This window comes from Centroberyx gerrardi, chromosome 17 (genome assembly GCF_048128805.1).
Source record: "Centroberyx gerrardi isolate f3 chromosome 17, fCenGer3.hap1.cur.20231027, whole genome shotgun sequence".
NCBI classification, from domain to species: Eukaryota; Metazoa; Chordata; class Actinopteri; order Beryciformes; family Berycidae; genus Centroberyx; species Centroberyx gerrardi.
Window position 1 is genome coordinate 17,529,398 of NC_136013.1, and position 27,969 is coordinate 17,557,366.

At 41.3% G+C, this 27,969-nt stretch overlaps 3 protein-coding genes across 3 annotated transcripts; 2 read left to right on the top strand and 1 right to left on the bottom strand.

Annotated features, from left to right (window-relative positions):
• Positions 1-2,447: 2,447 nt before the first annotated feature.
• lck (LCK proto-oncogene, Src family tyrosine kinase) lies at positions 2,448-16,864 on the top strand. The gene is made up of 13 exons (XM_071900415.2): positions 2,448-2,667; positions 4,608-4,723; positions 5,472-5,532; positions 6,563-6,653; positions 7,541-7,642; positions 7,775-7,878; positions 8,301-8,450; positions 8,570-8,722; positions 9,978-10,157; positions 13,077-13,153; positions 15,021-15,174; positions 15,794-15,925; positions 16,160-16,864. The coding sequence occupies exons 2-13, from the start codon at positions 4,613-4,615 to the stop codon at positions 16,363-16,365; spliced, it is 1,521 nt and encodes a 506-aa protein (XP_071756516.1). The 5' UTR covers positions 2,448-2,667; positions 4,608-4,612; the 3' UTR covers positions 16,366-16,864.
• Positions 16,865-17,460: 596 nt separating this feature from the next.
• LOC139911836 (putative histone deacetylase 1-B) lies at positions 17,461-23,057 on the top strand. Its single transcript, XM_071899442.2, has 14 exons — positions 17,461-17,583; positions 18,365-18,477; positions 18,584-18,701; positions 18,831-18,905; positions 19,038-19,176; positions 19,451-19,592; positions 19,688-19,780; positions 19,893-20,001; positions 20,230-20,370; positions 20,719-20,827; positions 21,242-21,372; positions 21,495-21,665; positions 21,846-21,897; positions 21,989-23,057. Exons 1-14 carry the CDS (start codon positions 17,532-17,534, stop codon positions 22,014-22,016), a joined length of 1,473 nt encoding a protein of 490 aa, XP_071755543.1. The 5' UTR covers positions 17,461-17,531; the 3' UTR covers positions 22,017-23,057.
• On the bottom strand, positions 22,839-27,873 carry tmem54a (transmembrane protein 54a). The gene is made up of 6 exons (XM_071899465.2): positions 27,736-27,873; positions 25,670-25,866; positions 25,347-25,406; positions 24,721-24,912; positions 24,467-24,610; positions 22,839-24,080 (listed from the first exon to the last, which is right to left on the bottom strand). Exons 1-6 carry the CDS (start codon positions 27,746-27,748, stop codon positions 23,928-23,930), a joined length of 759 nt encoding a protein of 252 aa, XP_071755566.1. The 5' UTR covers positions 27,749-27,873; the 3' UTR covers positions 22,839-23,927.
• Positions 27,874-27,969: the final 96 nt, after the last annotated feature.

Sequence of the window (27,969 nt, forward strand, 5' to 3'; positions counted from 1 at the left end):
GTTACTGAATTGTTATTTTCTCTTGCACACACACCACAACGCCAGTTTAAAGAGACTTTACAAAAGTCCATGTCAATTTTCAATTCTATTTTTTTTAGAATGTATATATAAAGAAGTAAAAAAAAAAAAAGATTATTAAATGTTTGTAAAAAAATAAAAATAAAAAAATGCTTGCATTCAATTCTATGTGTCTGTCTATCCACTTGTCAATCTCCTATCCATCCTACCTAGGGCAAATGACCTCAGTCACCCACTGCTCCGTCAGATCTATATACCCTTTAACACAGTCACCCAGCACAATAGTTTCCTCTTTCCCTCCATCACACATTCATGTAATATCCAAACATAAGGAGTGCGGCCCTAGAGGCACGTGCAGAACCACAGACAATGTTGTTAGATGTAATTAGTATAACAAGAAACCAAATATGCCTTGGCAGAGTGCGGCCATTATCGAGCACAACTAGGACTGTTGTAATGACATACTTTAGCACATGCATGACCTCATGTGTGACGTTAGACCTCAATAGTGAGGGCAACTGACTCCATTGAAATGGGTGCTATCATATGGAGGATGCATAGAGACTGAAGCAGCACCTTGAGGCCTTATTTGTCAGTGCGTGCTTTCACAATAACGCGCCACAGGGTGACTAATGTTTCTCATGCCACTCAAGTCGAGTTTCCCCTGACCTTTTCCCCATATCACACCATATATCACCGTATCAGCACTATAGGTGATATTACTGAGTGTAAATACAACATACAATAATGTCACAAATACATCCATCTCTTTATTTGAAACTACGCAAATGAATTTAAAGATATGATAAGAATTTGTTAAAGAACAGTCTCTGCTTTATGCTTCCTTGCTGCTTGTTTTGTTGGATTATTTTGCTCCGCTGCATTATGTGTACATGAGTAAGCATTAACAGCAAACAAAAGCTCGCTCACTCACCTGAAACCAGCCAGCCAGCTGCATCATGAAGCAGGCAATATAGGCCTAGAGGGGCTGGAAAACTTTGTGCACACTGATAGTATCTCAGTTAGATTGCGTAAGAGAATGTGATTTCCAACCACATTTGGAATTGGTGACAACTATAGTGGAGGGGAAAACAGGATTACCCCGAAAACCTCATGAAGCATACATTCTGGTGATGGCTGATCTCTATAGATAGTGCTACTCTTTTAGGCATGCGCAATTTGATCTGCACTATTATCTCATCACAAGAATGTAATAACTGGTATTACTGCTACAGCAAAGCACATGCCTCTCATCATTTAATCTGTTTTTCTTATTGAAACCATCTCAATAAATGGGTACATACTGTACGTCGTTATCAAAATGAACGTGAAACTACTTCTAACATAATTTATCTCCTCGGCACAATTCAAGTTACACTCTCCGAGCTGCTCTTTCCCTCAGGTATGCACTCGTTTAATGGAAAAAGAGTCAACTTAGGTGGTTAGTGTGTGCAAACTAATCTATGCTGCGGCAGTCATCTGAGTGCCTATTTCTGTGCACTTCCTGTAAGGTTTGGACCAACTTCCTGTCAGTGCACGCTCTGAAGCTGCAGCCTGCCACCACAAGAAAAAAGATGTGGCCCATAGCAGAATGTGTCTGGTAGGGAGCGAGCATGAGAGCTTGTTAGGAACTATGTGGAAGACTTGTTAATTCATGTCTTTTCTCAGGGCTAAATATGATCACAGTGCAGCCCACTACTGCCAAAGAGCCCTGGTGTACATAATGGTTCATAAGAGTCCAGTGGTTGGCGTTTGTATACATTTGTTTTGTTTTTTGTCAGTGAGATATATATATATATGTGACCATTTTGTTAAAAATATGAGTCAGTGGCGAAAACCAAAGCCAAATTTCAGAATAGAGACAAACCGCACAGATAACTGACAAAAATATCCTTGCGTTGTTGAGGATACTGCACCTCAGGCCTGAAACCACTGCAGAGGAAGTGTGACTGATATTGATGTTAACTTGCAGGACGTTTCCTTTGGTTGAACATGGACAAAATGCCACTTCTCTGCATCTGTTTGGATCTGTTCCTTTGAAAAACCCACTTCAACCCCAAAACTGATAGTGTTCCTCATCTTAACAGTCACAGACACACAGATGTTATATGCAAAAGTTCCACCAAATATAACCTCAGCACTGTCTCATACTCTGGTATTCGCCTCCATTTTTAACTGATGGAACATTCACATCTAGGCTCCCTTTTTGGGGAAAGGTGCTGTCCTGACCCCTTTACCATGGAGCCTAACGTTCCCTGTGCGAACACACAGCTGCAGGGTGAGCACCTGTTAGAAGCCCGCACAGCAACCCTCAACCTTTCAACGACAGGAAACACTCTGGGTTGCTAACGCTCCACCAAAGTGTCTTTGCTTGTGTGTGTGTGTGTGTGTGTGTGTGCGTGTGTGTGTGTATACAAGCAGACATCAGCACTCCTGGCGATGATATGAGTTAGTTATGATATGAGAAACTGATGATGACATCTTCACACCCAAACTCCAGTGATAAAAAAACTCCCTGATTGTTAAATAGTTATTTTCAGAAATAGAAGCTATCACTCTAACGCATTCTCATCATGGATAACTGTGTTGCGGCTCCAGAAATCTGAAATTGTTGGACCTTAAAAGAGAAGACGCTTCAATTTTCAAGAGGTGAGTGTTAAAACTGTGATTCTGTCAGTATAAGGCTTGTGTAAAATATATGAAAGAAAGGACTGTGAGTAGGGCAGATAGCCAAACAATGTCAATTAGGATGTCATTATTATGTTATTGTATTATTATATATTGTTATTTGTTTTTTACTAAATAAAAGTAATTGATGGTATTTTGAAAAGCAGTCATCAGATAAGAAATAGGCCTCTCAAACTCGTAAGTAAGGGCCAATGAGCCAAAATCATTTTAGTCGTCTTTTTGTTCTCTTGCCATGTGTATACAGCATGGTTTAACATGAAGGCCAATAACAACGCTTATTCAGATACTGGCTGTCACATAGTCACTGTTTGACGAGAAATCGATATTACACCGAAGATGGGAGATCAGAAGAAGAATTTTGAGATTTTGCTCATTGCACTTTTGACTCATCTTCTCTTAAATTTCAAACATGTCGTCCAAATACGAGACATGTTCAGGGTAATGGCTGTTGGGTGTGACGTACAAAGAAAAATGTGATTGTTGGGGATCAGAGAGTTACTTTTTGATAGTAATATAACAAGAATTTCTTTTACAAAAAACAAATTTGCCATATTATTCTTCTACATGGAGATCTTGTGTCTTCTTTTATTTTGATTTCAATGTCAAATGGGAAGGCACTTGATCAGTCCACTGCCTCACTGACAGCCAGTGAGTGTGTCTGGAAGAAAAATATCTCAAAGTTAAAGCTTAAGGCTGCTGTTACAAAACTCACTCACCATCTACCATTCCAGTAATACTGTACACAAACAATAACACTCAGCAGTATCTGTTTGGAAGGCCCTTCAGCTGCATGTTATAATAAGAAGAGGGTAACCCCTCAATGGAAAATGCTGACTTTGTTTGTGTGACTCCCTGATAGTTTGCCAGTGGGCGTAGGGGGCTGATATTCAAATAAAACCCTTTCTCCCCCCGTAGTGATCCTCCCGTGGTTGGTTCCTTGGGGTCCCAGTACCACTAGGTCAGGCTTCCTCCGATTTTTCTCACGGCTTTGAGCCTCTGGGACAGACAGCCGCTGCGATTAGCCCACTGACCCTGTTACATGAGTGGTCCGATGGGAGCAAAGTGAGCTTGAGAAACAGCGCAGCAGTGTAAAACACGATACGGAGCACGTGCAGACTGTGGATAATACGGGATTAGCTTGGCCTTTTGTGAAATGTTTATAAAGCGATGAATCGAGTCTGAATTAGAATTGGAACGGCCAATTCCAACGCTTTAGTTCTTTGTCACACTTCTGAAGCCGATTTGTATGATTTTATTTGGCTGTCAATACAGTAAATTAGGTAATTCTGCTGGAAAACATCCCAAGTTTTAGTTTACATCGTGTTAAAACAGTATCCAGTACAAACAGTATAGCTGTCACTGGCCTTAGGGTGTGTTTCTAGCCTGATCCACCATTGAGCTGCCATTTTGTGTCAAGGCGGTGCCATCTGCAGTGACAGTGACATCCGATTAAAAATTTCGCAAACCTCTGAAACATCCTGTGTTGACAATCTGTGACCAATTGCCTGGAAATCGGAAAGCTTAGCCCCGAAATCATATGATCTCCGCTGAATTCAATGAGGTATTTGTTTGAATTTGTTCCATATGAAGACTCCATATTTGACGACTTCAATTCAAAATCTGGTATTGAATTTTAAGCCCTTCTAATTTTTATGGTCAAGTGGGTCACACTTATTCTACAACAACATAGCTGACTGGGATCCAGGCCACAATTTTTTTGGGCCTCAAAGAAAGTACTTTCATCAGAGAATTTTTGTCCACCCAAGCCAATCCCTTCCAGTCTAAGCCATAATAAATCGCTTAAATAATCACAGTTTGATGTTCAATTAAAGTTGTAAATATAGATCTGGTTTTCCTAAGATTTTTTATCTATAATGTTAACATGAACTGTCCAATTTCAGTAAAAATGGGATGTAACTGCAGTTCAGACTATTCAGACAATGATGAATGGATAGAGAACCTGGATGAAGTCTGTGAACACTGCAACTGCCCAATACCACCCCAGTCAAGCAATCCAGTAAGTGTGTATGCATATTGTGTGTATGTGTGTGTGTGCATGCCTGTATACAGTATTTGTGCACACCTTTGCATGTCCATGTCAATAACATGTCCGTACATTGGCCGGCACACTGTATTGTATGTGTCTGTGTCTGTCAGTGTCTGTGTTAGAATGAGTTTGAACATGAATGGGTGTCATTGTATGTGCGGTTGAATGTGAATGACCACACGGCGGACATTCACACAGCAACAAGCTGAATGCAAAGGGGAAGGTGTGATATTTTTCGTGGGCTCACGCAAATAATGTGTGTGTATTTGATGTTGTGTAATTTATGTCACCATACATTACCATTGTGGGCATTGTGTGAGTTGCTATGTTTGGGTCCAGGCTTTTTTAACGTCTATAATTGCGAGGGAAGTTGTCTTTTGTATGTGTAATTAATTGGAACAGAAATCATTCCCTCGATGTTGTTTGTTTCCCCTCCATCAGTTAGATATCCCATTAGATTAGAATGAGAAGAGAATAACACATGTGAGTGCCACAATGCGGCGAGACACTTTGTCTGGGAGCTAAAAACAAAAATAAATTAAATAAATTGTCTACTTCAGTCTAGATCGGTCCATACAATCACAATATCACGTAGCTCTTACTGTGACAAATCACTATGCCTCATGCTGCATAAATGTTCTATTCTTTTAGCAAAAATCGTAAAAAACTCAAACTCAAAATGTAAATGTGATCTAATCTTGGTTTTGTCTTTCACCAGTACACAGATCAGTTGATCCCATACCCATCACAGCATTCGCCTCCTACATCTCCTTTACCAGGTGACAACATATACTTTCCTGTGTGGGGTGTGTGTGCGTGCATGTGTGTGTTTGAGTGTCTATACAGGCACTTTGCGTGTATATGTGCTCCGATTCACAGCAGCGTCGCTCCCTATCTTCTGCTGTGACCTGAAGATTAATCTCCAGAAATACCTCACATCCCCCCTTTCCCATATCTTCTTCCTCTAATTGCTCTAATATATTCCTGTCTTGAAGTAAAAAGTAAAAGTAAAAATCATGTTTCTACATTTGCTCCTCAGCACTTATTTCCTTACTTATCATACATGGTTATTCTAGGGTCACAGGAATATTTGCTTACATGTATTGTCAGGGAGCTGTGGCTTTTGACCCTTGCAGTCCGGTTACTTGCAATGTTGGTGGTGTAGGAATTTTATCATACAGTTAGACTAAACGTGTGTGTGTGTGTGTGTGTGTGTGTGTGTGTGAGCTGTGCCTGGTGCTTTAGAGCAGTGGTTCTTAACCTGCCGGTCGGGACCCCTCGCTCACAAGATAATTTTGGGTGGTCGCAAGATGATTAATGGGATAGGAAAAAAGCATATTTCTACTATACAAATTTATTGTCTTGTCTATTTTTTATGACTTTTATCTAATTTTTGCTTTTTTTCATGTGAAATACTGAATAGTTTTCAGCCTCTAGACCTTCTTATTAATCAAATGAAACAACCTGAACAGGGGAAATCATTCTTGTGACGGCAGGTCGTGAGTAGGCATTGCTTCGTTTTAAGGGGTCATGAGCCAAAAAGGTTGAGAGCCACTGCTTTAGAGCATCTAGGAAAACACATCGGAGGCTGCTGCTTCTTAACTTCTAATGTTTAAGACTGTGGGGTTGGGTGCTGTTTGGATTTAAAATAAAAACAGAAAACGTGTTCTTCAGTAATCATGTGGAAACAACAGAAAACAAACTCAAAAATAGGATAGTCATAATTGTGAGTTGAATATTGTGCCCAGTGCTTTTCAACAATGAATTCTATTCTGTGGATTCTATTTAACATCAATATTCCTCTTGCAGACAACCTCGTGGTGGCCATATACAGCTATGAGCCCACCCACAATGATGACCTGGGCTTTGAGAAGGGAGACAAGCTCAAGATCATCAACAAGTAAGAGTTGGTACTGAGCATACAGTGCCCATTGTTAAAGGAATAATTCACTCCAAAATGACATTCCAGTCATTATCTACTTACCCCATGTCAGTGCGTAGGACCACCAAACACACAACAAGGTAGCTGTGGGTTAACAGAGTCAACTTTTTACAGCTCCAAAAAGGCATAAAATATCCATCAAATTTCCAAAAGCTCATGCAGCATAATCCAAGTGGTTTTTTTTTAGGGCCAAACGATTGCACTATGGGTCCAAAAGTCCAATATTTACCTCATTATCTCCTATATTTTCCTCACTGACAATTCTCTGGTCACCCTACAGTAGCTAGCAGAGTCTTCTGCCAGAGCACTGTAGGCTGCACATGACCTGAGCATTGTCAGTGGGAAAATATAACTAATGAGGTAAATATTGTAACCAACCAAAACACTTGGATTATGCGACATGAGCTGTTTGGAGAAATTTGATGGACATTTTATGCTTTTTTGGAGCTGTAAACAGATGGCCCTGTTAACTTCAATAGTTTGAGAGAAGGCTAAGATAGCACTTTGGGGTGAACTACTCGTTTGATAAGCTTCAAAGCTTTAATAAACCTTATACAATGTGGTGAAACTACAAGAGTAAAAGTCAGTAGTGAGCGTGTCTCTTGTCTCTCTAAGTCTCTTCAGTTTCGATGGCTGGTATGCTTGACAAGATCTTTCCACACTTACTAAGTCTCATGTGGTTCATTTCATGCGCCGAGCATTTACATTGCAAAGAAGCACATGTGATAGCTAATTGAAACGTACACCCATTTGTTTGAAGTTTGAGTGAAAAGGTCATGTGCTATGAGGCATGACAGACATATGAACTCACTCGTGGTTTTCTTGCTTTCTGTTTTCTCTACCAGGGATGACCCAGAGTGGTATATGGCAGAGTCTCTCATCACAGGCCAGAGGGGCTACATCCCACACAACTTTGTTGCCACCATGAACACAATGGAGACTGAGCCGTATGTCATACAGGAAATATAATGATACTGCACTCAACACCACAACACCATCTCATGTGATATATGCTATGCCCCTGGGGGAAGGGATGTGGTTAGCTGACGTGTGGGGCGTCTTGTCTGTTTGCGCTGCAGGTGGTTCTTCAAGAACCTCTCTAGAAACGACGCCATCAGGCTCCTCCTGGCCCCTGGGAACACGCAGGGCTCCTTCCTGATCCGAGAGAGTGAGACGACTCCAGGTGGATTCATCTTATTGTTGTATCATAACTATAATGCTTTTACTTGTGTATTCACACAGCCGGGGTTCATATTTCTCATAGTGGTCTACATTTCTCAGCACTACTGCTGCCCCTGGATGTGGCACCACCTCTCAATGCTACCATTGATGTTACATCCCCTCTCTACGTGTAGCATTTTGAAACATCAATATATCATTGTCAAATTAATTGGGTTAGTGTTAGCCAGTGGCATTGTTAGTGCTTGTTTTTCTCAAAGTTAAGATGTATTGATGTTAAAATGCTACACGTAGGACCTTTAACCCTATGTTTACGTACCCAGTGTTTCACAGATAGATAGATAGATAGATAGATAGATAGATAGATAGATAGATCTCAGAGGGCTGTATGATCTCACTTTGGTGTAATGTTCCTCTGTGTTCCAGGCTCATACTCCTTATCAGTAAGGGAGTTGGACCACATGTCCGGCGAAAACATCAAGCACTACAGGATCCGCAACATGGACAACGGAGGATATTACATCACAGCCAAGATATCCTTCAACTCCCTGAAGGAGCTGGTCCAGCATCACACACGTGCGTGCCGCCTCATGAGGGGTTTCACGATCAAGATGAATCGATCGGTGTAAAGCTCACGGGGGTGCATAATGTACACTGGATGTAATGAGTTTTTACCTTGTCTGTGTGTCATCCAGGTGAAGCGGACGGGCTGTGCACCAGGCTGGTGAAGCCGTGCCAGTCCAGGGTGCCCCAGAAGCCCTGGTGGCAGGACGAGTGGGAGATTCCCCGCGAGTCCCTCAAACTGGAGCGCAGGCTCGGAGCCGGCCAGTTCGGAGAAGTCTGGATGGGTGAGTGAGAGAGAAGAGTATGTGGAAGAGGGAGACTGAGAGGAGAGAGAGAGCGTCATGAAGGATGTGAATCACAGGACTATGAGTGTTTGGTGGATAATGTCAGTGAGTTTGAGTCAATCACTTGAGTGTGGCATTTCCAGATACTCATAAGTGCCAGTTTACACAGATGCCCCACATATAGAACCAGTTGCTCAATCTGTGGGACTGAATGTGTGTGTGCCTCTGCCAAAAAGGCTTTAGCCAGGGTTTTTCAGCATCGTGTGCGATTTCCCCAATACAGCCTTAATTGTAGACTTGTGTGAGCTGGTGAGCCAGGGATTGAAGCCGGGTATTAGCCCTGTTGCGCAACTACACTCAAACCACATAAAGTCTCCCTTTCAAATAAACTCATGGGTTGGATTTCTATATTGTCGCATTACTCTCTATTGTGATTGTGATTGTGTTTAACCAAGGTCAAACAAGAAGCCAAAATGTTTTGATCGGTTGAAATAATCTGTGCTGCCGCTACCCCTTATTTTTCAATTGGAGGGGTATTTCCCCCCCTAGTTTCCATCTCCAGTTGCCAACACAATACAACATTCTAAACAAACCACTGTATCAGAGCCAGAAATATCCAACCATGGAACTTGTCTTCATTTCACAGCCACTTTCTATTTACAGCTTCTAGTTGCATGTGATCTTGGCACCGTGTTTGTTTCTCTGTCCTCATCCAAACATTGGCTCTTGAATGCGCCCGCATGATGGGAGTGATTGTCATTTGCCATGAAATGTTTATTCATGTGTGTTAGAATAGAAAGTAAGTTATAACCAAGCCTTTCAGCCAGAAGATTTCCACTGCAGATAAAAGAGAAATGCTTTGAATAGTAAATAGTTTGTTCCCACCATTACTGAGCTTCACGCATGGTTGAAGATGCTTGCTGCTTTATGACCGATGGTAAACCTGGTTGGTCATGGGCCGCATCTACACATAGTGCAGCGTTAGTGTACCGGAGCTGGAATGAGATCCTGTTTGCATGAGAATGAGGAGGAGCTGTTCCTAATTGAGTCCATGTTTGATCACTACCCATCACATAACCTCCAAGTAGCACCGTGCTTCTGCTCCCTGCAAGATGACTTCTGTTTTAAACCACCTGAGCCAGCAATAGCTGACAGGAAAGAATAAGTGTAATTTATTCATTCATGTGCGCAAAATGTTCTCTTAAATCGCTAGCTTTTACAGACCAAATGCTGATGTTTAAATGTGTATTTCCAGGTGTCTACAATAATGACAGGAAGGTGGCCATTAAGAATCTGAAGATAGGCACCATGTCAGTAGAAGCCTTTTTGGCCGAGGCCAACATGATGAAGAACTTGCAGCACCCTCGCCTCGTCCGGCTCTTCGCTGTGGTCACCCAGGAGCCCATCTACATCGTCACCGAGTACATGGAGAACGGTGGGTGGGAACATGGATCACAGCATTTCAGTGATTTATGGATGATAATGCCCATATCAGATGGCAATCCCAGGTGTCATCAAAAGAATCAATATGATTGGCAAAAGAAAAGGACAACATGGCCCCTAGGTGTTTCCATGAAATGAAAGCTCACTAATGTTTGCACAGCAGAAGACAAATGATCAAGAAATCCATTTATAATCATAGCTATTCCTTTCAGTTTAGCTTAGTCAAGTAAAAAATATGTCTGAGCCTGTCTGCATCCATGACTCCCTTAATCTCCTGCCCCGTTAGACTGAACACTAAAGGCAGCGTCATCGCGGTTCGCTCTGTGCCTGGAGCGAAGACAAAGAAACTGTTTTACAGTCAATGTATTGTCATAGCCTTTCAGGATCAAACATGTTGACCTGTTATCGGAGTTTGGGAGCTAGAGCACATGCTCAAACAAAAGACCGGGCTGCGTACCTGCCCCGTGTGTTTCGCCCCTTTCATGAGTCACAGTCTTTTCACACGCGTTCTCCACTCCAGCGGCTCTGTTAAATTAGCCGAACACCTTTTGATCTGACACCCAGATCTGCTCTCCTTCTCACTTGTTTGTTTGATATATGATATGGGATGAACATGAATGGAACTATATAGACATTACCTGAGATTATTTCACTTTGTAAAAGAATTCAAGCGTGTGAACAAACCGAAATGGGGAGCAAGTCATGAGCCTGGCCTCTCAAAACATGCCGCTCTGCTGGAGTGGCCTGCCCTCTGACAGGCTATTTTCAGCTTCTCCTCATGAGCCTCCTGCATTCGCTGCCCTGTGCTAAAATGTTTCAAAGCAAACGTGAACTTTCACTTCTTTTTCCCCCTGGGACAGGTCTCTCATGTTGACTCACCAAAGGGAAGTCTCCTCTGGTGGGTCGGGGGGGGGGGGGGGGGGGGGGGGGGGGGGGTTAAAACAGGAGAGGGTGATTCACCACTTTATTGTTCACTGAGACCCCTAATGACACATGGCTCCCTTCCAGAGTCTGCACTTCACACATGCATACGCAGACAAAGACACTCACACACACACCTGCAAACACAAACACACGCACATGTACAGTACATGAGTGAAAACACACTTTTGTACGCTCTCTCTTTTCTCTCTTTTCTCTTTTTCACACATACACACAAATACATGTAGTAGCGCCAAACCCAGCGTCAAAAGCCGCTTGCCACTGGATCTTCCTCTTCTTCCACCCCTTTTCACATAAACACAGAGAGTGCGTGTGAAAGGCTTGCAAATCAAAAGCCACAATAAAATGGAACCATGGCAACAGGTGCAAACAGAAGAGTCCCATGTAGAATTTAACATCTATGCCCTGTAAAGGTGTTTATGAAAGTGAATGAAAGTGATCCAATATCTATTTCACTTTAACCCCCAAAGGTTGCGGTCTTTGTAATTCTTTTTCACTAGAAGAAACAATAACAAAGTACATAGAGAGATGCTGTACTGGTGCAACAACAGCCTTACTATTGAACTGAATGGAAAGCCTTTGTATGGTCTTCTATGAGAGGCCTGTAAACCACCAACAGTGGCTCTACATGAGGCTGCCCCTTTGTCTGGGATCCACGTGTGGACAGGACACAATTGTCGCCTCTGTTGTCAGGAGAAAGGATGGCTTGGAGTTCCCATCCTCTCAATTTGTCCCTTTTTTTTTTTATTACCGAAGACAACAAAGATGGAAAATAACAGGCGTGGCATCCCAGCTTCCCCCTGTGACCTTGACAAAGACCGTTCCTTTGGCTCTCAGACTTCAAAAGAGGCCTTCCGGACTTAAGCAGAGGAGCAACAGCCTCCTCTTTCCCGGCACGGTCATTCCTCTTAAAGTATTTCCTTTGGTCTGCCTCGGCTGGCCGGAGTGTGGAGGTATTGTTCTGTCCTAATCAAACTCAGCACAGAGTCTCAGGAGCCGCGGCCTGCCGTCAGAGACCCTGTATCAGCTTGACTGATGCTCAACGCACTTCCTCACAATGTTATGTTCCCTGATTTAAACGGCTATTCTGGTTCAACTCCGTCTATTTATGTCCAGGGGGGTATCTTGGTGTTTTTGACAAAGGAAAATGCCATTAGTCTTCTGAACAAAGCATGTTTTTAAATAACAGATAAGATAATTCATAGATTTTTCTTTGTTACATATTGTTGCATAAGCGTCAGTACATGGCACTTCTAACACAATAAACATGAGTATATTGCAGATGTGAAAGTAACTTTCATAAGTCATGCTCAGAGATGTGGTGGAGGGAAAGCCCACCTAAACCCAGTTTAACCACTGCTTTATTTGCAGGAATAGATTTACAGTAACCAACCTTTTTAAAGCTGGCATAACGTCCTGAACAGCGAATACAAACTGTTACCATCAAATCGGAGATATAGGGTTCCACGATTTAATAGGGTTAGACTGAAGCACTCTTTTGTACACCAGTCAATCCTAAAATTAAATATAGAGCTTAATCCCAGATCAAATGTACGTTAAAGGGCCTTGAATACTGTCTTTTGTGATTGTAATGATATGTTGAATGTATGTATCTTTGTGTCCTGTCTTAATTTTTGTCTTTTCTGTGATGTTGCAAATGGAGCTGCTGTAATGCAAGAAAATTTCAGACTGGATCTGACAATAAAGTATTATTATTATTATTATTATAAATCTTTATGAGGTCAATTTATAGTCTACAGCTTAGTCAGTAGTATCAAACTTGTATAAGTTATATGAAGATGGGGTCTTTTAAAGGAAAAAAGCATGAGCTAATGCTTTTCTGAAAAGATAATTCATTTGTTCATATTGCTGGTTGTAATGCTGACTGGGGGTCATAGTTTACCCACCTTTATATTTACCACTACATTACATGTCACACTCCTAATTATCTGAATCTAATGCCTTACAGGTAGTCTGGTGGATTATCTCAAAACAACAGAGGGAAGCAGTTTGCCCATCAGCACTCTGATAGACATGGCCTCTCAGGCAAGCAATCTCTTTTTTATCTCTCAGTGTGTCTGTGCCTTTATGTCTGTACTCTCACTCCACTTACTCTTTCACTTCCTTTTCTCTCAGCATGAATCTCATAGAAAGGAAACCAGCCACTGTTGTAACCAGGCTTATACTCAGCACTAAATCTTGCAATAACAACGGACCTGTGTGTGTGTGTGTGTGTGTGTGTGTGTGTGTGTGTTATGATGAATATTGGTCTAGACACCTTGACACAAATACAACCGTGTCCCTATCAAGCCACTCCTAAGAGTGGGCAAACACCACAAGATTTCTTATCACACTACAAATTTCTTGATCAAGTTGAACACACAGTTGCCATCACAGTTACATTTTCAAAATCAGGGTATGGTGAGAAAAACAGAAAAATGGAAAATCTATGACGTGGTGATTTTTCCGTCAATTCTAATGCATTTCACCACCATAAGATGCTTAGTGGAGCAGCGGCTCATCTATGGCAGCGTGACATCAAAAATATATTGTTATCCCAATAAAAGTCTATGATGTTGCGAATCTGCGATTTAACTCCTGACAAATGACCCGTCTTTGTTTGCAAGTTTAGGTATAAATAATAAATAACACTTATCATTACTATGAATATTTAATTATGTCCACATCTAATTATGTTAATGAAATGTTACACTTAAATGACAGAACGTTGACTTGATCATGGGTCTGGGAATGGAAAACACAACCACAACAAGAGGTAAAGGGGTTAGAGTGTAACGAGACCAAACATATTTGGAAAAGGCAGGTAAATTCTCAAAGATGCCTCACAGCCCAAAAGAGCTGCTATGCTGCAAATGTATTGTGGAGAAGGATGTTTTCAAGCAATAGTCAGTACACTGATAGCATTCAAGGTAATAGCTGTAAGCACGTAAGTCTAACCATCATGTGACTGGCTGTAGAATTTAAAGTGATGACTCTTGCCTCAACAGTAGAAACTCTTGTCTACATCCGTGTGCCTGTGTCTTCTGCCAGAGGAGGTTTATGTATATATGTAATCAGAGAAAGTTGAGATTTTACTCAAGTGGAAATTACAGCAAAGTAGGTGTCTCATATGGTAAATACAAAAAGTGGTTTCGTTTTAGTGTGACGCCTACCATGCATATCCAAGTGAATGCAATGGAAAGAATAGAGGCATTGAGGTTCCTGAGTGGGTAAAGACAAAGGTTGAAGTTCATGCTATACACATACGCACATCTCAGTTTTCTGCCAAGGGCCCCAGGACCTATGACACCTATGTGATAGATTCTTAGGTCTGAAATATGCACCACTGACCCGGCAACATACTTATAGTCACACATGCACATGTACACAAACATATACAGACACATGGATACACACAGTGACACAATTCCCATGCGTACATGGTGGGTGTGGTGAGTTCCACAGAAATCATCAGCATTTTCATGTTAGTTACCTCACACGTCAATTGCCTCATACATGAAGAGGTGCAGTGCCATTTTTCTTCCAAGAAATACTTATCTGTCTATGTGGAAATGACTCATGTAGTCTTTAATTCAATCATAGCCACAGCTATAGAATCATGTCCCAGTCTGTGGTTAGGTAAAATTACTAGACTACAACTATTAGTATGAGGAAGTATAGGAGGTACAGCTGTGTAACCTGGGTGGAGTAGAGAGGTGAGGGGCAAGGGACTGACCCGGGGAAGTGGGAACCTCCCTGCTTTGGGAATCTCTCTCCCTTCGTCTGTCCAACACACACAAACACAAATACTCAACCATACACAGATCGCGCACAGACAGAAAGACAGATTCACACACACATGCACACTCACACATAGGGAGGGCCCATTCTTATGATGTGCTGTCCCCTGCAGGTGGCCGATGGCATGGCCTTCATTGAGCAGAAGAATTACATCCATCGAGACCTGCGAGCGGCCAACATTCTGGTGTCTCACGAACTCATCTGTAAGGTTGCTGACTTTGGACTCGCAAGACTCATTGAGGACAACGAATACACAGCCAGAGAGGGTAAACAGACCTGGCAGGAACCTAATAGATGTTAAAATATAACATTACTTGTTCAGAGGCTTTTTAAACACCTGTTATCTATGAAACTACACTACCAGTCAAATGTTTGGACACACCTAATTGAATGTAGTATGTTTTTCATTCTCTTAAAGCCATTTTGATCTAAAGGCTTCTGCTTAAATGCTTGAAATGTGTTTCTTAGACAAATATAAACAGTGAAGTTGATGCCTATGTATGAATTTCTTTCCAAAGCCTTTGCCTCTCCACCAAGGCAAAGGGTGGCTACTTTAAAGGATCTAAAATATAAGATAGTTTTGATTTGTTTAACACTTTTTTGGTCACTGCATAATTCCACTTGTGGTATTTCACAGCTTTGATGTCTTATTACATTATTCTAAAATGTCAAAAATAGTAAAAAATAAAGAAAGATGCGTGTGTCCAAACATTTGTGTATTTCAGGTGGGATCACACAAAGTGAAAGAGAGAAAAGATAGTTGTGTTCCAGTATGTGAATCCAATGTGAATGCTCTCAAACATGAAATGACCTTTCAGTACAAGAGCTCCACCAAGTGTCCGTGTCTTTCTGGGAAATGAAGGGAATTTCCTCTTTTGTTCATAGGTGCAAAATTCCCCATCAAGTGGACCGCCCCCGAGGCCATAAACTACGGCACCTTCTCCATAAAGTCTGATGTGTGGTCGTTTGGGATCCTGCTGACAGAAATAGTGACATATGGACGCATACCTTACCCTGGTATGTACCTTATTCACCGAGCATCACATGCCACATTTTGACATCAATTGGTGAATGCATTATACATTCAGAGCTCTAATCATATACATTACAAAATCATTTCATAGTGTCTCCAAATAACAAGTCTAGTGTGGATGGTACTTACTGAAAACATCCAAAGTGTGAGATTGCACTGCCCACTAGTTTCACAAAAGATAATTTCCAGCCTACATCCTCTTCCCTTGTGCTGTGCAGGCATGTCCAACCCAGAGGTCATCCAGAACCTGGAGCGCTTCTACAGGATGCCGAGGCCAGAAAACTGCCCCGAGGGGCTCTACAGCATTATGTGCCACTGCTGGAAGGAAGGCCCAGAGGACCGGCCCACCTTTGAGTACCTGAGGAGCGTCCTGGAGGATTTCTTCACCGCCACAGAGAGGCAGTACCAGGATCAGCCCTGCTGAGGCACAAAGACACATTCATATTCAAACTAAAGGGACAGCCTGTGGTGGAGGACATTGGACATTTTTGTGTTGTTTGCTGCAGAGTAAATGCATATAAACTGAGAGGGTACAAACTGAGTTTTGCCCAATAGGAGTACTTTGCTTCTGTATCAAATGTTTTCTGGTGTGGCTTCTTAAACATGACCCAGTCTTATGTGGAACATTGAACCCCAAAGAGCACAGTCTAATGACATATCTTAAGACTTGAGCGTTTTGATTTACTTATGTAACATCTGGATCACTGCAGGCTAAAGAAAAGAGAGGAGAGTGATCACCAAACTGAATGATGATACTGAGAACTGTTCTCAATCCATCTTCCAAAAACTAGTATGTATTTGATATAGGCCTAGCTGGAATATGTCAGACTGAATACTGCTCTCCTGGTACTCAATAATAATATGTAAATACTTAACTTACTTACTTACTTACTCAAACTGCTTCAGCATGTGTCTTACCTTTGTAACCCATTTTAATAAAGAATTTCAAATTATTTTACTTGCAGAAAAATGCTTTTTGCGCATGTTGCTTTTTGTGGGATTAAACTAAATTCTGCAGACAAACCCATACTATATACTGTATACAGTTCACATAAATATTAAGAGAATGTTTAGAGATAATTGTTTTAAAATATACAGACATGGTCATAAAATCTATTTGTAGGCCTACATGTAGATGAAATTCACTCAAAACATATTTTGGACACTGGAAAAACATTCTTCCTGTGTGCTGTTGACTTCCTGTGTGCTGTTTTTGAATGTTAACATGTACAAATATATTTTTGCACATTTTGAAACATATCTCTAAACATATTAGTATGTAAAATGTATTATTTCCGTGTGGGAATTCACTGACTGAGAGCAAGTGGAAGTACTAAAGTAGTGATTCTCTGTATGTAATGGATTTTCTTAATACCGGTAAGTAAACAGGAACACAGGAAAGTGTTTGTGGCGGGATAGCCTGTATCTGGACCTGCAGCGCCCTCCTTTGAAAGCTTCTAACATTGCGTCCCATTGATTCGACGTGATACAAACTATCCGCCTCTGTCGCTGTTCTCTCTCCTTCGGTGTGCGGTGGCAAGCCAAGGAGGTTCTATATTGTGGCAAGCCAGCAAAAAAAAAGAGACTAAAATGGCGCTTACTTCGCAAGGAACAAAGAAAAAAGTTTGCTACTACTATGATGGTAAGTGTTCATGTGTCTATAATTTGGACAGCGAACACACCGATCCATGAACTCCGTCGCTTTGGTCCAACAAAGGTTGCAGTTTATTTTACCTCTTGCCGACCTGGCTATCAAGCTGTACAGCTAACGTTAGCTAAGCTAGCTAGCTTGACCCGCAAGCGCTGCTCATCACCCCAGTCTGGCACAGTGTGGCTGAGTCCAGACAGAGCGTAACGTTAAATTACCTAATAATATTTGGTAATTTTCCCCAAACACACAGTTTCCCTTGAAAATGCTGTTTTAGCTCGTTAACTACTTGACGTTATTACTTTAATTCAATTAGTTACTAGCTAGCGAGCTAACAAAGGGAATACGAGTACTTCATTGTCACCGCAATTAACATTAACACTAAGCTAGTGAAATTAGCTCATCTAACGTTAGTTACCGTAAGATACCAGGTAGTTAAGCTTGTAGTAACGTTTTGTCGACATTACAAGTAGTTTGTAATTCAAAGCTCCATCCTGTAAGCGTAGCTGGTTCGGATAGTTTCGTAAAGGCGGAATTACGTTGTTAACCTAAATAACTGAGTATAGCCTGGGGGAGTTAGAGGTCTTAACTGTCTGTAATAGTGTTGATGAATTTCTTGACCTACATTCTCATTGACGCCAAATATGATTGAATACTTGTTCTGCGTAGACACTGGTTTTTAGTTAACATATTTAATCTGCTACAATTAGTTGATAATTTCCTTTGTGTAGGCTTTGAAGGAAAAATGATCAAACATTCTCTGTTCTCATTTTAGGTGATGTGGGAAATTATTACTATGGCCAGGGACATCCTATGAAGCCCCACCGAATCCGCATGACACACAACCTGTTGCTCAACTATGGCCTCTACAGAAAGATGGAGATATATGTATGTATAAAATGCAACAATAACGTTGCTTAGTCAGTCAAATGACTGGATGCTTCAGTAGCAGTTGCTGTGCGTTTCAGGGACTAATTCATCCTCTCTGTTTCAGCGTCCCCACAAAGCCAATGGAGAGGAGATGACCAAGTATCACAGTGATGATTACATCAAATTCCTGCGTTCCATCCGGCCGGACAACATGTCAGAGTATAGCAAACAGATGCAGAGATGTAAGTTTGGTCAGAGAGGTGGTCCATGTAGATAAAGTTTTGATTTTGTGTTCGCTGAACTGATTGTGCAAGTCTTGATATGAGACATAGCAATGTTCTGAGTACTTTTTCTCTACTATTGCTCTACAGTTAATGTGGGAGAGGATTGTCCAGTGTTCGATGGTTTATTTGAGTTCTGCCAGCTCTCAACAGGGGGGTCTGTTGGTAAGTTTTCTTACTTACGCTGCTCAGACGTGCTGTGTCGGACAGTAGCCATACCATCATACCCATTGCCCCAGTAATACCTAAGTTTAGTATAAGCAATCTGTTCATTCTTTCCTCCTCACTGTGTTCCAGCCGGTGCTGTAAAGTTGAACAAACAGCAGACTGACATCGCCATCAACTGGGCTGGTGGCCTGCATCACGCCAAGAAGTCTGAGGCCTCAGGGTTTTGCTATGTCAACGACATCGTACTAGCTATTCTAGAGTTACTGAAGTGAGTACAAAAGCACTATCACAGCCACTCAAGTACCCATTTGTTTTGAATGAGGGGATGGAGCACTACATGGATGATCCAATGGCTGTGTTTGAAAAAATGAAGGGGGGGGTTCAGGGTTGGTTGTCCTAGCAATCAGGCCTTACCTTTTTCAGATTGTAGATGTATATGAAGCTGTAAGGGAAAGACATTTTATAGTTATGGAATGTTTGCAAGGACTAGTAAGATGTCTTTCATGGGTCAGGACTTTTAAGTATCTGTCCCCTCCCTCCAGATACCATCAGAGAGTTCTGTACATAGATATTGACATCCATCATGGGGACGGCGTGGAGGAGGCCTTCTACACCACAGACCGTGTCATGACTGTGTCCTTCCACAAGTATGGAGAGTACTTCCCTGGCACTGGAGACCTCAGGGTAAGGCTGACAACAATTTGACTCATACAAGTTATGTTGTCATGGTCTCAATATGTATTATGTCAGTGAGCTGACTTTTGTCTTGTCCTCTGCAGGACATTGGTGCTGGGAAGGGTAAATACTACGCTGTGAATTACCCACTGAGGGATGGGATTGACGATGAGTCATATGAAGCCATATTCAAACCTGTGAGTAAATACAATGTTTTTGTTCATGTTCACTGTTGTGCTTTGGTAGTTTATATCTCTCATACATAGCAGAAGCATTCTAGATAGCAGTTGTTTTTGTGTCTGTGTGTAGATCATGGCCAAGGTGATGGAGATGTACCAGCCCAGTGCCGTGGTTCTGCAGTGTGGAGCTGATTCTTTATCAGGAGACAGGCTTGGCTGCTTCAACCTCACCATCAAAGGTACAGTAAGTTCACAGACAAATAAAGAGGGCTGTGGCTGTCTCGAGTAAAATTGCACTGAGAAACCAAAGAGTTGGTCCTTAACTTTTCTTATGTTTAGGGACTTTTGTATCTTATATATTCAGAGCCTTCTTTTGTACAGTTGTGTACTTGGAGCCTACTCACTGAGGTTTGATCCTACCGATGCAAGCCTTATTTTGTAATATTTCAATCATGCTGTGTTCTCAGGCCATGCTAAGTGTGTGGAGTACATGAAGAGCTTCAACCTGCCGCTGCTCATGCTGGGTGGAGGAGGCTACACTATCCGTAATGTGGCTCGCTGCTGGACATACGAGACGGCTGTAGCCCTTGACAGCTCCATCCCCAATGGTGAGTCCTCATAATGAACGTCATTGGTCTGGTTTTCACTCTGGCTTGAAATCAGATTCTACTGGAGTGGCAGTCAAGCACTATTTTTAGTATTGTATTATTCATATTGCGAAAACTTTATACGCTACATCAGACATTATTGATCCAATCTATCCAAATCCTCTTATCAAAAGCATAACACTTTGAAGCTACTTATTGTAAGTAGTAAAATCTGTTTCACAACAGGTGAAATGGGTGAAGGACTATAGGCTGCTCTGCTGAAATAGTAACAGCCACATAAAAATTACTTTACTAAGCGATGAGTATGTACTGTATAATGATTGCATATAAATAATCTTCACTCCATAGAGCTCCCATACAACGACTACTTTGAGTACTTTGGGCCGGACTTCAAACTGCACATCAGCCCCTCTAACATGACCAACCAGAACACCAATGACTACCTGGAGAAGATCAAGTGAGTCCTTTTGTCTCTATCTGTCAATCTGCCATTCAAATGAAAGTGCTACTATTTGTCTGTTTCTATTTCGTAAAGTTGACTGTAACTGTTTCCACTGGTTTGTCTTTGTTTGCTGATTGTTAACTGTGCTGTTAGCAGGTCTCTCTTGAAAAAGAGATCTTGATCTCAGTGAGACTTCCTGCTTAAAAAAGGAATAAAAAAAATTGGTTAGAAATAGTTTTGAATTAGTTCTGACTCTAAAATTCAGTATTCGGTTTCTGGGAAAACAAATGAAATTGCCCATTCCTAGTTTCATATATCCTGTGATTGAATAGTTGAGTTTGGCCATATTGTAGATACAGTTTCAGCTGTCTTGTGTCTGATCTCATTGTTACTGGAGTTCGTATATGCAACCTGTGTTCTATCTTCTAGGCAGCGTCTGTTTGAGAACTTGCGTATGCTGCCCCATGCCCCGGGGGTTCAGATGCAGGCCATCCCAGAAGACGCTGTACAGGAAGACAGCGGAGACGAGGAGGAGGAGGACCCGAACAAACGCATCTCCAGTAAGACACTCTCACACATAACACACACTCACTGACACCAAACCTGTAACATCTTGCAGTTTCACCCTCCTAGACAAGGGTGTACCATGTTTAACTTACCCATGTCCTGCGATCTTGTTTAGTCCGTGCTCATGACAAAAGGATAGCATGTGAAGAGGAGTTCTCCGACTCCGAAGACGAGGGCGAGGGAGGCCGCAGAAACGCGGCCAGCTACAAGAAAGCCAAGCGAACCAAGACTGAGGGAGAGAAAGAGGGAGAAGAGAAAGAGAAGAAAGGTGAGGAGGAGACAAAAGGTATCTATTCATTCATTTTTTTTTCTTTCTCATTCCACCTTACTCATGTCATTCTGTAAGATAAAGAAATCCTCACTAATTTACATGAATTAACATTTGTTTTAAATCAGACTGACCATCTTATATAATGCAGATAGGCTGTGTGACTATGAGGATGGCTATCGATTTGTTTTATTACAGAAGTAAAAGAAGAAGAGAAGGTGCCAGAGGAGGAGAAAATGGACACATCTAAGTGAGCAAACATTGTACACACTTATTGACCATGTTGTCAAGGAAGTGACAGATTGAGAGTGTTAATCATTTCTTTACTCTGGATCCTTTAGGCCAAAAGAGGAGTCCAAGACGCCTTGAAGTCCCCAACCCCTAACGATGCCAATGCAACTGTTCAGAATGGATCTGACAACACATTTGTTTTTCGGACCGCTCATCTTTCCAGGCTGCTGCAGTGGATATCAATGAAGGACTATACCTTTTAAAGACAGACCCTACCCCCTCAAAATGGGGTGGGGATCTATACATGTTTTTCTAGGACACCTTTAAAATATTGCTGTTGATGGACTTAAGTCAAATGGAGTGTTTTTATAAGTATTGTTTTTGTACACTTTGTTAGTGGTTTGTCTTGATTTTTTTTTTGTCCTGAATCTTTCTATTCTATTAAACCTGATAAGCAGTTCTGTAGTCTAAAAATGACCTAGCACATGTATGCTTTTTATACATCTTTTGGATTTAATTTATTTAAATCATGGATATTTTGGCTACTTTTTTGTTTTGTGTCTTTCAGACCCACTTTTGGTCTGTGCCTTTGGATATGTAGTTGAAGCATGTTCGTGCAGTAGATTCACTTCTCAGATGAATTTGTCACTGCTCTTTCCTGCTAAAGCAGCAAAAAGTGGTTCAGAGGGTTGTATAAACTGGAACACTTCTTCCACAGCACAGTATGTTATTTGTAATTTACATTCTTGTATTTTGGGTCATAATTTTGTATGCGTTCTTTACTGATTAGTTAGCTTCAGTGGCAAATTTCTGTGAATCCAGCCTCGTAGTGTTGAATATTAGAAAATGTTCATATCAGGTGAAAGTGAGATTCTGTAGGAGAGGCTTAGATTCCACTGCAGTTGGGACTTGAATGTCCAGTGTACTGTATAGTATACATTGTAAAATGGGAGGCAGGCAAAGTGCCAGAACTCATTTATTGTTGTAAATATTTTTATTCTGCAAACATCAGGACAATTGTTCCACAAGAGTGCTTGCAAATTTCATATAAATCTGTGACAGACCTCAGTCTGTATTGACCACACTTTTCAACACCAATAAAAACTGCTATGAAAAGTTATGATCTTGGGTCTTAAAATCTGTTCTTGTTCTACAAAATATAAAGTTGTTTCAAAATAAGACATTCACAAATGTGATGCTTAGTCTTACAAAACAATTGACCTGAGAGTAAAACTTAAAGTCACACTGAAATGAAAAATTCAAACTATCATACTATACACCTACTGGACAATTTATGCCAAAAAGACTTTTCTTTTTTATTTTTATATCAAAATCTCATTACTTACTGGAAAACAAAAAATCTTTAGTGGTGACTTTCCACTAATTCCTAATTCCAACTAATAAAACCGTAACAGATTTCTCAACAATCCCACCCCTCACATCAAATAACTGTTTCTCTCCCTAACTGATATCTCATTGGTTTACACTCATGAATGATCCCTGAATGTCCGCCCCAATATCCTGTTTCAACAGGAATACATCATATTTAAGTACATCAAATTAAAGAAGCAAGATCCTTTCCAAATACGGTTTCATTGTGACTTTAAGGAAGAACATTCAAGTTTTTAACTATTTTAAGACCTATCTACAAAATGCTAATACCTAAAGGATGAATTCATCTTCATATTTTTAAGCATCAAGCAATGAATATCAGGTACATTTTTAAATGGACGAAGTCTTGTGGAATGAACACCTTAAGTATTATTGTAAAGTCGTACATAGTTCTGAATCTGCTGATAAGTTCTCAAGAAAACCAACACAGCAGTATTAAAAACATCCCTCCTTTTCATGTGAAGGGAAATCAAGTGACATTGCCATAGTCCAACAAAATGTCTTGATCAGACACTCCATGAACTGAAACATGGATAACCATTTGAACACCCAATACAACATTCTGGAGTTGAGGGATCCAAGTTCACAGAAGACACAGCATTAAGACTGCAGTTCAGGCCCAGCAGTTTCCAACCTATCTCATTAGGTTTAGCTGGTTCAGAGCCACTGGCTCTGGCTCTGCTCCGCTGGAGAGTTGCACTCCAGCAGTTCGTGCTGCTCTGCAGCTTCAGCTTCTGCCTCAGTGTCTGGCTCTGGCTCTGGTGCTGGAGGAGGCGATGACGGGGTTTCACTCCGTCTCTGGATACGCACCTTGAACAGTGAGTGAAACAGAATTGAGTGAAGCGAAGCCACCACCTCCACCCCTGCATCCACCTGTAGGCTCTGTTGCACTATGGTTCCCCATGGGGGGATGCAACTGATCTCTCCCTGCTCTCACTTTTGGCTGGATTTAAATTCACAGTGAGTGATACAAAACAGCCTTGATGCCAAAATTAAAAACGGATTTACATTTATTCTCAATAAAAGTGTTCATACTCAATATGTGACTGAACTGACATTTATTGTGATGGGACACATTACTGGTGACATCAATCACAACATAGAAATGCATGCTCTCATACATAAATGTACAACCAGTGACACATCATGCAGACATGCTAACAATAACACTGGCAGCCAGTGAAATAATAACTTACTCTTCTAGCGTTGACGGGCCTTCTCCTCCTGCTGCATGGACAGAGGTAGAGGAACGAGGTGCAGGCAGCAAAGCAGCGAAAGGAGAACACCATCTCCACCAAGGACATCAAGATGAGAGGCACCCACAGAATGACTGTGGTTCCCTGGTAGAGGAAACAGGCAGCATGACCAAAACACTTCTTTCTTGCAGCATTTCATGTCACTGTCAAAGCCGCTCTTGGTTAAATGTCCATCTTTACGTTTTTAAACTTACGTAGATGCGGGTGGGGTCAAAGGGGCATTCGTTTGTGATGCTGTAATAGCTAATGGCATCAGGAAACTTGCAGTGTGTTAGCAGGCCCCGCCCTTTATTAACGATGGCCTTCACCATGGAAACCGACAGGCCCAAGGTGGAGGCAGTTGCCAAGAGACCTGCCAGGAAGCTGATGACCAACAGGACCCACTTCTGCAAGGAGAGCATGAGCATTCAACCTTGTTTGTATAATGTAGTAGCCTTTATATGATCTTTGGAGACTTCAAGTGAAACAAAACACTGTAGCTATGTGAAAAGACATTATTTTTCCTCAGTGAAGGTAATGTGTTTTTCCTGACTAATAGATGAAAGAGAGGTAAAAAGGACCAGAGAGCAGAACACACACACGTGAGCGCATGTGTTGGGGAAAGGCGTTCCACATTTGAATGGATGACTGATGCCTATATTTGCATGTGCGTGCAATTTATCTATGTAAATACATCCACCATCTTCCTTGCCCCCACACACCACGCACTCAACACTCAAACAAAAGGCAAGTTCTGACAGGAATCAGCACAAGACTGACTGGAGTGAGTCCTGAGCAGAGGAGGGAGAAACTGTGCCAAGGAGAGGGGAGCAGTATTTACCAGGATCCTGTTTTTCTTGTTTTTCGACAAGACAATGGCTGTTATTCCACCAATAATTCCCTGAGGGACACAAGAAGTAACATGTTCAGCCAATAAGACAGATCCCATTGATCATAGGTTAGTAATGCAATATTACTACTCAAAAAGCAACAAATACAACAGCACAAGTTCATGATTATAGATTTGACAATGATATTTTAACTGAATATCAAATTGTTTATGCTTTGATTCTTTGTAAGTCCAGGCTAAACAGCCGTAGCTCTACGGTGCATCGCTCCCTCATGCCTGCAGGAGTCAGTGTGCCATCAGTGTGAACCACTCACCACCAGGCCGGCCACTATGGCAATAACATTGGAGATGGCGTACACCATGGCCCGGGCCTGAGCGTGCACGTTGATGTGCCTGAGCACGGCGCCGTGCACCAGCGCTCCAAGGAGGAAGTTGACATGGCCCACTAGCACCAAGCCCAGCCCCATCTTCATCAAGGCTTTGTTGTCCTTCAGGTTGGCGCAGCATACTCCTAGAGGAGGTGGAGGGATGCTTTTTAAAAGACAAAACTAGTTTGATCTCATGAGCCTGACTCAGCTCTTCCTGAATTAACCTTTGTGATAAGATATGCACTACCAGGCAAAAGTTTGGACACACCTGATTGGATGTACTATGTTTTTCATTATCTTAAAGCCATTTTGATCTAAAGGCTTATGCTTAAATGCTTGAAACTTGTTTTCTTCCAAGTCTTATAAATAGTGAAGTTGATGCCATTGCCTATGTATGAATTTCTTTCCAAAGCCTTTGTCTTTCCATCAAGGCAAAGGGTGGCTACTTTAAAGAATCTAAAATATAAGATAGTTTTGATTTGTTCAACACTTTTTTTGTCACTGCATAATTCCATTTGTGTTATTTCATAGTTTTGATGTCTTTACTATTATTCTAAAATGTGTAAAATAGTAAAAATAAAGAAAAATGTGTGTCCAAACCTTTGGCTGGTAGTGTATAATGCCTCATTACAGGTGTGTGCAACAAATCCCATATTCTCAGATTTCTGCATCATGAGATTACAGTATGTAAATGCCAGCTGTGCAAGCATCGGTGCCGTGTTGACAAAACCAACATGGCATGGCTTAATGAAGCAACAACACACACCGCAGGTTAATAAATGTGAGCTGAAATATAAAGCATGGCTGTGTCTGCTGTTACACTGACAAAGTGTAGGCTGATAAAGAAGAAAATCAGGTTGTGTGAGCGCTGACATCGTAGCGGTGTTGTAGTCTCAGCACAGCAAGAAGCACGTGTTCCAGGCTGGTTCACCAAGACAACACTTATCACATCACACACATCCCTGACCCCTGCAGAGAGGGGTAGAGACGTCATTCACCTGACAAGGCAATACTACAAAATGCTGCAGCTATGGCAATTCATTAACAGAGTCTGAGAAAGGGGTCTAGGGATTTTGTTCCACCATTTTGTTCCTTCCCCTGAGGCAAGTTGAAGCACCCATGTGTGAGCCCCTCCTGAACAAAAAAAGGACAAAGCTTAGGGTGGGGTGTTCAAACATTCACCAGATGAAGGCCTGAGGGGTCAGGTAACCATATCTGTCCTGCTGGTCTGTCTGACTCAAGCCTATGGCTGGGTGCTGTGGAAAAACTCACTATGTTTTTGGTCATAACATGGCTAGTCTAATGTTTGCTGTTCAGATACACATTGTCATGTAATGTCACTGTTTAGACCCTAAAAAAACCCAAAAAACACTAATATTATTTTAATATATTATATATTTTAATATACCCATATAGACCTGTGGCACTCAATAGTGAATTTATAATGGCCTTATCTGACTTTTTAAAATCAAAAGTATCACTATAATATTCCAATACGATATTATAGTGATATATTTTGCTGTGGTATTTGTATAGTATGCTAAAATTATAAGATTAGGCTACTATAGATATTTTTGTAATGGGAGAGGCACTTAAGTCACTTTTATTCTGTTTAGCTAAAGTAATGCTTTCACTCACTTCAGGTTCATAATCAGTAGGATACATCTAAGACATTTCAATTATTGTGCAATAGCCTATTTAACACTAAACATCTTTTCATTAACTTAAACTGATGAAAAATAGAAGTAGCCCTATGCAAGTTAAATCAGGGAATTTCATTTCTATTGAACATAGCATGAAAAAAATAAAACACACACACACACACACACACACACACACACAAAACGAGTCATTACTTGGAGTGTCCCGAGAGCAACACACTGGAAAACGTATCTCGTCGCAGCTCCGTTTACGACTGAGCTGACCACGCCTAAAAAGTTATACACGCAGCATGATATATTCTGTCAATTTGCTTTACATTCTATTGAAGCACACACAAACAGGTGACTTACCTAAGTTTACCATGGTGGATTTCCTTTTCTCTTAGCTCATATTAGTGTAAAAGTTGTAGTAACGTCATTTCTCTCAGTTTTTCAACACCCCGCCTTTGTTCGCTTGTCTTCCTCTACTGCCGCTCACCTGAACAGGCGCTACCTGTGTGGATGCTCCGCCCCAACGCACCTTAGGGTTACAATGCTAGACATGTCATCTACATTATGTATTATATACAATATATATAGGCTCTA

What these genes read in the sequence shown, in the direction of transcription:
- LOC139911836 (XM_071899442.2), top strand. Translation starts at nt 17,532, where the DNA reads ATGGCGCTTACTTCGCAAGGAACAAAGAAAAAAGTTTGCTACTACTAT. An exon ending in TAGCAAACAGATGCAGAGAT is followed by an intron (nt 18,702 to 18,830) that starts GTAAGTTTGGTC and finishes ATTGCTCTACAG; the next exon opens with TTAATGTGGGAGAGGATTGT. An exon ending in CTGGCACTGGAGACCTCAGG is followed by an intron (nt 19,593 to 19,687) that starts GTAAGGCTGACA and finishes TGTCCTCTGCAG; the next exon opens with GACATTGGTGCTGGGAAGGG.
- tmem54a (XM_071899465.2), bottom strand. An exon ending in CCATAGTGGCCGGCCTGGTG is followed by an intron (nt 25,407 to 25,669) that starts GTGAGTGGTTCA and finishes TGTGTCCCTCAG; the next exon opens with GGAATTATTGGTGGAATAAC. An exon ending in GGCCCGTCAACGCTAGAAGA is followed by an intron (nt 24,081 to 24,466) that starts GTAAGTTATTAT and finishes TCACTGTTCAAG; the next exon opens with GTGCGTATCCAGAGACGGAG.
- lck (XM_071900415.2), top strand. Translation starts at nt 4,613, where the DNA reads ATGGGATGTAACTGCAGTTCAGACTATTCAGACAATGATGAATGGATA. An exon ending in AAGCTCAAGATCATCAACAA is followed by an intron (nt 6,654 to 7,540) that starts GTAAGAGTTGGT and finishes TTTCTCTACCAG; the next exon opens with GGATGACCCAGAGTGGTATA. An exon ending in TGGACGCATACCTTACCCTG is followed by an intron (nt 15,926 to 16,159) that starts GTATGTACCTTA and finishes TGTGCTGTGCAG; the next exon opens with GCATGTCCAACCCAGAGGTC.